The sequence below is a fragment of the Acomys minous genome, assembly GCF_964271855.1.
Source record: "Acomys minous genome assembly, chromosome: 9".
Classification (NCBI taxonomy): Eukaryota; Metazoa; Chordata; class Mammalia; order Rodentia; family Muridae; genus Acomys; species Acomys minous.
The window spans coordinates 77,534,170-77,547,904 of NC_140490.1; the positions used below are offsets into that span (position 1 = coordinate 77,534,170).

At 49.9% G+C, this 13,735-nt stretch overlaps 1 protein-coding gene across 2 annotated transcripts in view; it reads left to right on the forward strand.

Moving 5' to 3' along the window:
- Positions 1–13,735, forward strand: part of GPR137B (G protein-coupled receptor 137B) — a 39,544-nt gene that overhangs the window by 16,539 nt on the left and 9,270 nt on the right. For both annotated transcript variants that reach the window (XM_084797236.1, XM_084797235.1), the window contains exons 2-3: positions 6,043–6,092; positions 12,599–12,821. In XM_084797236.1, the coding sequence (XP_084653362.1) occupies positions 6,043–6,092; positions 12,599–12,821 (273 nt within the window). The remainder of the gene's footprint in view (positions 1–6,042; positions 6,093–12,598; positions 12,822–13,735) is intronic.

Consider the following 13,735-nt stretch of genomic DNA (forward strand, 5'->3'; position numbering starts at 1 on the left):
CTCTCTCTCTCCCCCTCACACTTCCCCACTTCCCCTCAGATCTCTCTCTCTCCCTTTCACACTTCCCCACTTCCCCTCAGACCTCTCTCTCTCCCCCTCACACTTCCCCACTTCCCCTCAGACCTCTCTGCCCTCACACTTCCCCACTTCTCCTCAGACCTCTCTCTCTCCCCCTCACACTTCCCCACTTCTCCTCAGACCTCTCTCTCTCCCCCTCACACTTCCCCACTTCCCCTCAGACCTCTCTGCCCTCACACTTCCCCACTTCTCCTCAGACCTCTCTCTCTGCCCCTCACACTTCCCCACTTCTCCTCAGACCTCTCTCTCTCCCCCTCACACTTCCCCACTTCCCCTCAGACCTCTCTGCCCTCACACTTCCCCACTTCTCCTCAGACCTCTCTCTCTCCCCCTCACACTTCCCCACTTCCCCTCAGATCTCTCTCTCTCCCTTTCACACTTCCCCACTTCCCCTCAGATCTCTCTCTCTCCCCCTCACACTTCCCCACTTCCCCTCAGACCTCTCTCTCTCCCCCTCACACTTCCCCACTTCTCCTCAGACCTCTCTCTCTCCCCCTCACACTTCCCCACTTCCCCTCAGATCTCTCTCTCTCCCTTTCACACTTCCCCACTTCCCCTCAGATCTCTCTCTCTCCCTTTCACACTTCCCCACTTCCCCTCAGACTTCTCTCTCTCCCCCTCACACTTCCCCACTTCCCCTCAGACCTCTCTCTCTGCCCCTCACACTTCCCCACTTCTCCTCAGACCTCTCTGCCCTCACACTTCCCCACTTCTCCTCAGACCTCTCTCTCTGCCCCTCACACTTCCCCACTTCCCCTCAGACTTCTCTCTCTCCCCCTCACACTTCCCCACTTCCCCTCAGATCTCTCTCTCTCCCTTTCACACTTCCCCACTTCCCCTCAGACCTCTCTCTCTGCCCCTCACACTTCCCCACTTCTCCTCAGACCTCTCTGCCCTCACACTTCCCCACTTCCCCTCAGACTTCTCTCTCTCCCCCTCACACTTCCCCACTTCCCCTCAGACCTCTCTCTCTCCCCCTCACACTTCCCCACTTCCCCTCAGACCTCTCTCTCTGCCCCTCACACTTCCCCACTTCTCCTCAGACCTCTCTCTCTCCCCCTCACACTTCCCCACTTCCCCTCAGACCTCTCTCTCTCCCCCTCACACTTCCCCACTTCTCCTCAGACCTCTCTGCCCTCACACTTCCCCACTTCTCCTCAGACCTCTCTCTCTCCCCCTCACACTTCCCCACTTCCCCTCAGACCTCTCTCTCTCCCCCTCACACTTCCCCACTTCCCCTCAGACCTCTCTCTCTCTGCCCCTCACACTTCCCCACTTCCCCTCAGACCTCTCTCTCTCCCCCTCACACTTCCCCACTTCCCCTCAGACCTCTCTCTCTCCCCCTCACACTTCCCCACTTCCCCTCAGACCTCTCTCTCTCCCCCTCACACTTCCCCACTTCCCCTCAGACCTCTCTCTCTCTGCCCCTCACACTTCCCCACTTCCCCTCAGACCTCTCTCTCTCCCCCTCACACTTCCCCACTTCCCCTCAGACCTCTCTCTCTCTCCCCCTCACACTTCCCCACTTCCCCTCAGACCTCTCTCTCTCTCCCCCTCACACTTCCCCACTTCCCCTCAGACTTCTCTCTCTCCCCCTCACACTTCCCCACTTCCCCTCAGACCTCTCTCTCTGCCCCTCACACTTCCCCACTTCCCCTCAGACCTCTCTCTCCCCCTCACACTTCCCCACTTCCCCTCAGACCTCTCTCTCTCCTCCTCACACTTCCCCACTTCTCCTCAGACCTCTCTCTCTCCTCCTCACACTTCCCCACTTCTCCTCAGACCTCTCTCTCTCCTCCTCACACTTCCCCACTTCCCCTCAGACCTCTCTCTCTCCCCCTCACACTTCCCCACTTCTCCTCAGACCTCTCTCTCTCCTCCTCACACTTCCCCACTTCCCCTCAGACCTCTCTCTCCCCCTCACACTTCCCCACTTCTCCTCAGACCTCTCTCTCTCCCCCTCACACTTCCCCACTTCCCCTCAGACCTCTCTCTCTCCTCCTCACACTTCCCCACTTCTCCTCAGACCTCTCTCTCTCCTCCTCACACTTCCCCACTTCTCCTCAGACCTCTCTCTCTCCTCCTCACACTTCCCCACTTCCCCTCAGACCTCTCTCTCTCCCCCTCACACTTCCCCACTTCCCCTCAGACCTCTCTGCCCTCACACTTCCCCACTTCCCCTCAGACCTCTCTCTCTCCTCCTCACACTTCCCCACTTCTCCTCAGACCTCTCTCTCTCCTCCTCACACTTCCCCACTTCCCCTCAGACCTCTCTCTCTCCTCCTCACACTTCCCCACTTCCCCTCAGACCTCTCTCTCTCCCCCTCACACTTCCCCACTTCCCCTCAGACCTCTCTCTCTCCTCCTCACACTTCCCCACTTCTCCTCAGACCTCTCTCTCTCCTCCTCACACTTCCCCACTTCCCCTCAGACCTCTCTCTCTCCTCCTCACACTTCCCCACTTCTCCTCAGACCTCTCTCTCTCCCCCTCACACTTCCCCACTTCCCCTCAGACCTCTCTCTCTCCTCCTCACACTTCCCCACTTCTCCTCAGACCTCTCTCTCTCCTCCTCACACTTCCCCACTTCCCCTCAGACCTCTCTCTCTCCCCCTCACACTTCCCCACTTCCCCTCAGACCTCTCTCTCTCCCCCTCACACTTCCCCACTTCCCCTCAGACCTCTCTCTCTCCTCCTCACACTTCCCCACTTCCCCTCAGACCTCTCTCTCTCCCCCTCACACTTCCCCACTTCCCCTCAGACCTCTCTCTCTCCCCCTCACACTTCCCCACTTCCCCTCAGACCTCTCTCTCTCCTCCTCACACTTCCCCACTTCCCCTCAGACCTCTCTCTCCCCCTCACACTTCCCCACTTCCCCTCAGACCTCTCTCTCTCCCCCTCACACTTCCCCACTTCCCCTCAGACCTCCCTGCACCTCACATCTCTCTATACTTGCTTACAAGTCCTCATGCCTGGTTCTTCTCACACCTCCCTCATATCACACTTTCCTAAACATTAGATGATCTTTTTCCTCTTCTCATTTCATCACACCTCTCTACATCTTTTCACATCACTCATGCTTATTTAGGGACACACCTGTCTGTCTCCATGCCAGGGGCTGGTTTTTCCTTTCTGCAGTTCTTCAGAGGCCAGTGCAGAGCCTGGTGCCTGTCCTGTGCTCAGACCCTTTCACTTGCCCATTAGAACTGTTTCCTTAATCTCTGTAAGGAACTAAAAACTACAGTGCCTGTAAACTACAAAAGCAGTTAATCTTTATCTGCCTCTCCAATGGCAGTAGCCTTCCTCTGCTCCCAGCTGGGTCCCTGCCAAAGTCAGTGGAAGTCAGTGCAGGCTTATGCAGATGGGCAGCAGGACAAGTGGGCTCAAGGACCTCTTTAATAAAGCCCCTGCAGAGTGGGTGCACCAGGCAACTTGGATTTATTAATACTATTTTACAACTTAGTTTGGATGTATACATCCTTTAAAATAATGAGGAGAAAGTTTATGCTCAAAAAATATACGTATAGATATATAAAGTATGCTGTGTATCGAATAACCATTCTCACGTCACTTACAGTATTTCAGTTTCAGTTGTCAGAACTTGATATAGACTTTAGGGGACTTAAGTTGAAGAGAGAAGGGAGAGTTCTGAGACCAGCTTAAGGCGCTTGGCTGAATTCAGACAAGATATAATTGCCACACAAGGACGTGGGTGGATCTTTTTGTTTTGATCTTGATGTGACCCTGAGTGCTGGCTTGGGTGGATCAGAGTAACGCCCTTCTATCAGAGCAGCCTTTGTCTGGGATGGCATCTTCCCTTCAGGCAGGAATGAGACCTTAATGGTGAGAGGAGCTAGGGTTGCTAAGTTGGTCTATCTTTGGTAGTGGCGGGAGTGAGTGGCGTGGGACTCTCCCACTTAGTGCATCACTTAGGTTCATGTTCAGGGGAGAACACTTGGGAACATTAAACTTGCTTTTCCTAATTGTTGTTGGTACCCTTGTGGGTGTTATTACTCTTTCTCAGGCTGCTGTGACCACAAGGCAATGCTCCCCAGCGCCTGCTCCCTGAGCACCCATTAGGAAGACCGGCCGGTTATATAACTTTGGAAAACTGCTGTATAGCATGTTTCTCTTGGAGACTGACATAATAATCTGCTAAAGGCTCTGTGAATTACTCTAGGGGGGACAAGTATTTTCTGGGCCAGAAAGATAGGTCAGTGGGTAAAGATGCTTGCTGCCAAGCCTCATGGCCTGAGTTTGATCCCTGGGACCCACATGACAGACTCAAGGCTGTTCTTTGACCGTCATCTGCATGCCATGGCACATCTGTACATGCACACATAAATAAGAAAAAAATATTTTTTTCTAATGTTGGTAAATGTATTTGTTCACACGACTGTATTTCCAATAATGTTCATTGTTGATTACCAGTTCTGTTGGAACAGCAAGATGGGTTCTGTCCCAGAGCGAATTCTCACAGGTGTACTTGTTGCGCTGAAGTGGGTGAATGTTTACAAGGCTTGAGTGTTTAAGGTCAGCAGCAGCAGCTGGGAACCCTGTGCTTTACATGGGACTTGGGAGGGAGTTTCATGGGTCCCACCTGATTCCATTCAGTGTGTCCTTCACTGAAAGTGGGCAGGCAGAGCTGCAGGGCCAGGGACTGTTGGAAGCAAAAATTGTTCCCTTAATTATAAGGTACACACTTGCTAGGTGTGCTATGGGACTGCTGGAGTAAGGACATTATTCTGCAGGTCTCAGGGAAAACAGGCACAACATTGGCCAAGGCTGGGAGTGAGCTGGGACTTCAGATTAGCCCTGGGTTCACTCTAGTCCACTCACAGTCTCTCCAATGTCATCATGTGACCTAGGCCACCTGCAGCACATGCTGAGAGCGGAGATGAGATGGTGGTCCAGTCTGAGGCTGAGTCCATGGTGGGGTCTGTGCTCCCACCACCTGCAGTTAGAGACTTCTTTGCAGTTTTGTATCTCTGGGCCCTTTTTCTGCAGTGGGACTGTCCACTGAAAGCAGGGCTGGTCTTTGCCTTATCTTTGATGACAGCATCATGCATGGAGCTGAGCCCACTGGATAAGGCCACTCAGTTGTGGGCTGGATGACAATGCAGTTCCCAGAGGCACTGTGGGTAAAGCCACAGGCTTAGGACCCTGTGTAGTTAAAGTTACATACTTTGAGTGGACTCCCAATTTTGGCACAACGTGAAATAAAATGATGTATTCCCATGATAAGATCAGGTGTGTGTGTGTTTGTGTGTTGTTTTTGTTTTTGGTATGTGACAGAGTCTTGCCTTGTCTGGCTTGGCTTTAAAGATGGTGGGCATGTACTACCACACCTGCTCCAAAAACACTCTTTGAAAAATAATGTAGTTTTTCTCTCTCTTTTTCCCCCCAGATTTGTTTGTTTGTTTATTATGTATACAGTGCTCTGCCTGCATGTACATCTGCATGTCAGAAGAGGGCATTAGATTTCATTATAGATGGTTGTGAGCCACCATGTGGTTGCTGGGAATTGAACTCAGGACCTCTGGAAGAGCAGTCAGTGCTCTTAACCGCTGAGCCATCTCTTCAGCCCATCTTCTCTCTTTTCTTTACTGGATATTTTAGCAAAGTCTCTTGGTGTTTGGTTTTGTTTTTCTTTAGTAACTGGGAATTGAACACAAGACCATGCACGCTTTAGGCAAGTACTTGACCACTGAGCTATAACCCCAGTCCTTATTTTACTTCTGAGACAAAGTTTCACAGAGTTGCTGAAGCTGACCTTAAACTCACTTTGTAGCCTAGGCTGTCCTTGAGCTTGGTACCCTCTTTACCTCAGCCTCCTGAGGAGGCTGCTCTCTGTCAGGAGGTGTCTGGTACCTGGCTGCAAAACGAGGGGAACCCTAAACGGTGGTGACATTTTGTTGCTTTCTGTACTCTGTGCCGCAGCCTTTCATATTTTTCTGTCATTGCAGGTGATTTTCAAGGCCAAGTCAAAATATTCTCCGGAGTTACTCAAATATCGGTAGGTGCCCCAGAACATTGCTTTTCAGACAGAAGGTGAAGTGTTTGCACATGAAACCTGTTTCGCCAGCTGAGGGGTGCACATTTACCCCTCTCAACACTCAAACAGCTCTGCAGTGGTCCTGTTTGCCCAATCAAATGCTCTCCATAGTTCAGGAGAACCTGCACATCGAGAGGATTTGCAGGGGTCCTGTGCAACACACACACACACACACACACACACACACACACACACACACACACTTTCCAGGTTTGCCTTGTACTCTTATCCTCCTTCCTCAGCCTCCTGTTTGCTGACTTTGCAGGTATGTACACTCATGCTTGCTTCAAACAGTATTTAAAATAATGAAGCTTTTAGAAAGTGCCCGAAGCCTTGAGTTCAAACCTGAGTACCGTAAAAACCAGATGTGGTGCACACCTGTGACCTCTGGACTCTGAAGGTAGAAGTGGAGGGATCAGAAATCCAGAGTCATCTTAGCTGGATACCAAGTTTGAGGCTGTTGTGGTTTATTCTAGGAGCCCAAGAGAGGGACATGGTCTGGAGAGACCTTGAGTGACATGCCCAGTTTATGGGGAAAGTGACAGTGCATGGTCCTCCTGCATTGTCAGAGAAATCGCTCATTCTGCAAAGCTTAGAATGGTGAGATTTGGTTCAAGCATGATGCTGCACACCTGTAACCTCAGCTCTTGGGATGCTGAGGAAGGGTCTTGTGTTTGAGGCCTCCATGGGCTGTGTAGTGACTTATGAGTTAATCTGGGCCCATGAGAGCCTATATCTTCAGAGGCGAGCAATAACGATCGAGTTTGGCTTTGGGGACATAGGAAGAAAGTGCCTTGGGAAGGGCTGGGCACATTGCATTCTTTGTGTTTTGTGGGCTTGCCCAAAGTACTCCACCACCATGGGCACAAAATACTGGAAAAGCGAGTCATTGCATCACCACAAAAATGTATACAGACTTCATTTAAATGCAGTCAGTATTCCACATCCATGAATCCAACCACCAGTAGCTCAAAAATACTCAGAAATGGACTGACAAGATGGCTCAGTGGTGCTTGCTGTCAAGCCTGGTGACTTGAGTTCTATCTCCAGAACCTACATAATAGAGTTGTCCTTGGATTTCCACATGTGTGCTATGACACATGAACCTACATACATACACACTACACCACAAACACACACACACACACACACACACACACACACACATACACTCACACATACCTAAACAGAAAAAAATTGCATCAGTACTGAACATATACAGACATTTTTCTTGTCAGTTATTTACAGAGCATTTATCGTTTATGGGTTATCATGTATGACACAGGCTCTATAGACCAGGCTGGCCTCAAACTCACAGAGATCCACCTGCCTCTGCCTCACGAAGGCTGGGATTAAAGGCGTGCGCCACCAGGTCCTGCTCCAGCCCACCTCCTTTTTAAGACTTGAATCTGGAGACATTGCTCAGTCAAGACTTCAGTTGGATCTCCAGACTTTTTTTTTTTAAAGCTTGACATGGTATGGACGCCAGTAATCTTAGCAGCAGGAGGTAAAGACTGTCAGCTCCCAACAGTTCAGAGAACAGGCTTCGATACCCAGAAATCTAGGAAAGGAAGGTCACAGGTAGGAAGATCAACCCGTGTAAAGATCAGAGTGGGGATGTGTGAACTAGCCTGCATCTCATGCCATCTTCTCATGGTGTACTGGGCTGAGGCAGAAGGTGGGGTGCAGGAAAAGAGGGAAATGAAGGTTTGTTCGTCCTGCTGTGGCAACCAGCTAAGAAGTGGAATGCAGGGATCCTTACTCACAGCTGGCAACAGGTGCCATGGTCTATGATGCTGGATGGTGCATCGTAGTGCACTGTGATCCTGCATGGGTCTCTGTGATGCTTGGTGGTGCTCTGTGATCCTGGATGGTGCTCTGTGATGCTTGGTGGTGCTCCATGATGTTCTTCCAGGGCCCTTTGTTTTCACCACACTTTATCCTTCTGGAACTTTCCCAATGTACTTTGCTTTCATGATGAAAGAACAATGGTGAGATTTGGTTCAAGTATGATGTTGCACACCTGTAACCTCAGCACTTGGGATGCCGAGGCAGGGTCTTGTGTTTGGTGGCTCCATGTGCTCCATAGTTTTAATGATATTTAAGATAGCATCCTGATCAGTCATCTGAACAGATACCTAGGCGGATTGTGCTGTGCCAAGCCTGGGGCTATCTTCAGAGAGCCTGTGTTCCTATGCCTGCAGGGTCTTAGAGGCAAGAGGGTCACAACCTGTGTCTTTCACCAAAGCTCAGCAGCTGCTAGCAGAACACTAAACAGGGCTTTTTAGAAGCTAGTGTAACTGGTAATTTGCTATGGACCCTACATTTGCCCTTCTTTCCTTACAGGCACATTTTCCATTACTGTGAGCACACATGGAAAACAGATAAAACAGTCACAGTTTCACGTGTCCTTTTTGAGTCAGGAAAGAGTGGCTGGTTTGGTGAGGAGGGGCCTGATCCACAACTGCTTGTGGGGAGGGGAAGAAGGCCTCAGCGAGTGCCTTACTTGACATGAGAGTGGCCATGTCAAGGACCCCAGATGCACTGGAATAGCAAAGCCTTCTCTGAGTGTGGTGGTTTCAATGAGAGTGGCTTAGTAGCCAGGGCGTGGAACTGGTACGATTAGAAGGATTAGAAGGGTTAGCAGGTGTGGCCTTACTGAAGGAGGCGTGGCCTTGTTGGAGGAAATATGTTACGGGGGGGGGGGGGGGTGGACTTTGAGATTTCAAAAGCCCATGCCAGTGCCAGTGTCTCTCTGCCTGCTGCCTGTAGATCAGGATGTAAAGCCTTCAGCGAGTGCTTTGGAGCCATGCTTGTCTACTTCCTGCCATGATGTTCATGGACCTCTGAAATTGTAAGCAAACTCCCAACTAATTGGTTCCTTTTATAAGTTTCCTTGGTCATGTTGTCTCCTCACGGCAATAGAACAGTAACCAAGACACTGGCTGGGTAAGATTCAGGGGAATGACAGAGCCTTCCCCTGGTTGGTGTGCAGAAAATGTCCACAGCACCTTCTTCCTGGTTGTTTACAGCCCCTGACTGCTCCCCTACAGAGGCATCTCCACTGAAATTAACTGTATATAATAATCCTACTTCCTTGTTCAGCTGTATACAAGAAGCCCACCTCCTAATTCAGGTGTCTAAATGTGCCGAGTTTCTAGGCTACTGCCGAGTCTCCACCAGAGCACACAGCCCCTGGCCCAGCTATTTTTTTTTTTTTTTTTTGTATCTGTTCTTTCTTCATGTCAACCCAGTTAGGCAAGTCCCTACAGCAGTGCAGGGTCTTGGTAGGAGTTGTAGTTTCCAGAAGCCTCTCTGTCATTGGCCTTGGAACATAGTATCAGCTGCACAGATTTCAGGAAGGGAACAGTCACTGGGAAATGACCACCTTTCTAAGATGGGATTGGAAGCGGTGCATGTTGTAGAGTTGAACTGGCACGTAGGTGGCACACTTGAAGACGCACAGGAGAAAGTGTGGTGGGTTTAGAGGGTCATAATTGAGACCAAGACTTTACAGTGTCCTGGGAGCTTTACTTCTGGGTTCAGGTTCCAGCACCACACTATAACATGCCTGCTTCCAGACCCCCGGGCATCACTTTCACTGTTCCTGGAGCTCCCTGGGAAGGCACAGCCTGCAGTCTCACCTGCTCCAGGGACACACCTCCATAAATTTTTTCTGAAACCTCAATGTGGTCAGGTGATGGTTTTGCTGCTCTGCCTGTGTAGTCCTGAGTTTCATACCCTCGTCCATCCCAACGGCACCCACCGAGTGCCAGATCTCTGGGCATTCTCTGTCTGTCTGTCTGTCTGTCTGTCTGAACTCCTTGTCATTATTACTGGCTGGCCTATGTGGCTTCCCTTTTTCGTCACATTGGCTGGAGGGACCTATGGCTCTGGCTTCAGGGTGGTGCAGGGGGGTGTCCACAGTCCCTTCTGTTCACCTGGAAAGATGCCCTTTGTCCACGGCAAGTTGTCTCCAACAAGAGGATGTTGTAATAGAGTATTTTGGGAAAAAGAAGGAGCTAGGTTGAGGTAGCTCATGGAGGGTTTTGGACCCAAGGCCTTCCTTCTTTAGGTGAGGTTTCATGTATTCCAGGCTGGTCTCCAACGCATTATGTCACTGAAGATGACCATGAACTTCTAATCCTCTCCTGCTTCCACAGCTCAAGGGCTGGGATGACGGGCATGCAGCACCACTCCCAGCTTATACAGCTCTGGGAATCAAACTCAGGGCCTCACACATGCTAGGAAATACTCCAGCAGCTGAGCTATATCCCTGCCCCCCCACCCCTTCCACCTCAAAACACACACAACAGTGGTAGGAACCCCTGCCTGCCGTGGGGTGGGCACAGCTAGGCCTTGGACTTTAGGCCACTGTAGGTAGAGGCAGGCATGGGTTGATTCCTCATCTCTTTGGTTGTAAGCTGTGAGAAACCTAAGGAGTTCAAATCTAAGGGATCCAGGAAAGCACAAACAAGGGAGTGTGCATGCCTGCAGGTATGGAAGGGTCAGAGTCAGCAAGTCCCTGTAGCAACTTGCTGAGCGGAATTGTAGGCTGTACTGGAAGCCAGAGAGAAAGGCCTCATGGGATCGCGGCTTCTAACTGGCGTTGAGATTATGAACACAGGCAACCTGCACCAGTGTGTCTCTCTCTCTCTCTCTCTCTTTCTCTCTCTCTCTCTCTCTCTCTCTCTCTCTCTGTGTGTGTGTGTGTGTGTGTGTGTGTGTGTGTCCCCGTCCGTCTGTCCACTTGTGCACTCAGAGTCCAGAGGAGGACACTGACACTGTGTGTCCAGCTCTACCCCTGTCCTTATCCTTTTGAAGTCATCTTTCACTGAATCTGGAACTAGCCTGGCAGCCAACACCTCCCATCTGTCACACTGTCACACACACACACACACACACACACACACACACACACACACACACTCTATCACTGGAGTTACACATGTGGATAGACATGAGCATTTTATGTGGGTTCTGGCAGTTTGAACCAAAACTTACCTGCTGAGCCATCTGCAAAGCCCTCACACCATTTTTGAGCCACACACTTTCCCTTTTTCTGCACATCTGCCAGAAAAGAACTTAACATGGGAGCTGCGAGAGACACTCAAGGCTGCTGATGCCTTGAGTGGCAGCGAGTCTAAGGAGCCTGCATCACCTACGGGGAGGCCTCTTTTGCATGTGTACCTCTGAAAAACTAAGATGAAACGGCCAGTGAAATAATGGTTCAGGGCTTGGGCCCTGTAGTTTTGTGTCAGAACACTTAGTGAGGGTGTGCAGTGTCTTGGGTCCAATCCTTAGCACTAGGAAAGAAAAATAATTTTTACAAAACTGGGCCATTTTTATCCCTTTAGCATTTATTAGTTGCTGTGGTAGATGTGTAGTGTGGTTTTCTTGCAGTGTTAGAGCGCACATCTAGGCCTTGGTGCCAGGCAAGTGCTCTGCCATGTAGCTGTGATCCTAGCCCCACCTGTAGCAGAATTTTTTGCTTTTAAACCTTTCATCGTTTTATGTATGCGTGTGCACCTCGTGAGTGTCTGGTTCCAGTAGAGGCCAGAAGACATTGGATCCCCTGGGACTGACGTTCCAGGCATTGTGAGCTGCCATATGGGGTACTGGGAATTAAACTCAGGTGCTCTGGAAGAGCAGCCAGTCCATTTAACTACTGAGCCAGGACTCCAGCCCTTGTAGCAATTCACAGGGAGCTCTCTCTATAGTTAGTGGATTGGAGAGGGAGGCAGAACACATTATACAAATGGTTGCAGTAAACAGATGCAGCTCATCATTAGCATTTGTGCAGGATAGATTCTGTGACCCACAAATAAACTCTGGATGCCTAAGTCCCTTATAGAATAAGGCATAGACATGCGGCCTACCCTTATCCTCACTATAGTATATAACTCATCTCTAGGTTAAATGTCTAACAATGTGAATGTTAAAGAAGATGAGTATTTGTGGAGTAATGCCAGGAGAAGTCTGTTTATGTTCAGCACAGATGCAGTTCAGTTACTTCGGCTCTCTCCTGGTGGAGTCTGGCATATGAATACAGTGAGCATGGAGGACAGAGCTGTGCTCAGCAGCAGCCTTATGAGGCAGGCATCATGGAGTTTTACTTTTAGAAGAGAGGATGAAGTGCAAAGAGACTGCATTGTGTTCCCTTCACCTTCATTGAGGATGATGGGATAGAGGCTCTGTACTCCCTCTGGAGCTCTGAGTCCAAGGATGCAATTTTGATAGGACCCTTAGGCAAGCCAGCTCTTGCTATGTCCTGGAAATGGGACCCTCTGAAGGATCCTCAGGTAAGGGGGCCCAGACAGTGTCATTTTGTAATTAGAATCTGAGAATGTCTACCAAGAGCCATGCTTCTGCCTCAGCAGTTAGCCCAAACATCCCAGTTTTTCTAGACCCAGCACGTGTAGCTAATATGAAGTAACAGACCCTGAAGTGTGTCTTGTCTTTACTAGGCTACCCCTCTACCTGGCCTCACTTTTCATCAGCCTTGTTTTCCTGTTGGTGAATCTGACCTGTGCAGTGCTGGTGAAGACGGAAAACTGGGAAAGGAAGGTTGTCGTCTCTGTGAGAGTGGCCATCAATGACACGCTCTTTGTGCTGTGTGCCATCTCTCTCTCCATTTGCCTCTACAAAATCTCCAAGATGTCCCTGGCCAACATCTACCTGGAGTCAAAGGTAAGGTGGGAATGTGGTCAGGGTTCCTTATTTTGAAAATGGTTTCCTCCTGTTTGCACATAGGACACAACAGATCTTGCTCACTCTGTGATTCACTGAACTTTGTGTGAACTTTTGTTTCCAGACGGCTTAGCATATGCTAGGGTGTGTAGAGTCTCTGGGGAAACTCAGTCTGATTTAAAACTACAATTATTTAACTGTTAACTTATTTTTGTGGTGCTGGATAACAAACCCAGGGCCCATGTGTACTAGTTACAGTCCCACACATTTAAAAAATTCTTATTAGGAAGTCGGGTGCAGTGGCATAACCATAATCCCAGTACTCAGGGAAGTAGAGGCAGGAGAATCGCTGCGTATTTGAGGCCATCCTGGTCTACAAAGTGAGTCCAGGGCAGCCAAGTTTATACAGAGAAACCCTGTCTCAAAAAACCAAAAACCAAAACCGAAAGCAAAAGTAAATCTTATTTGGAAACAAAGTCTTTGTAAGTTGCCTGGGCTGGAACTCATTGCTACCCAGGCTGGACTTGTGATGGATCCTCCTGCATCAGGCACCGCCGCTATAGCTCGGCTCATGGACTTACACCTCTAGGCCTGACTTGATGAGCATTTTTAGCGCATGAGCTAATGTCAGTCTTCCATTTCAATGAGGGTAGTGTTAAAGCCCCACTTAATGGAAACCGAGGAACAGAGAGAGGTCAAGAAGCTTGTCCCAGGCCTGTGCTCACAAGTACAAAGCTGAAGTGAATGTGGGCTGTCAAGGATCAGAGTTCACGGACTTACTAACACCTGCTGTGCCTTGGTGGTGGCTCAGATTTAGGCTGTGCCCTCAATGGCCTCTCCTTGGCTGTGGGCATGTTCCTGGCCCTTGCTCCCAGATGGTAGCTCTTGCCTCTTATCCACCATAGCATCTCACA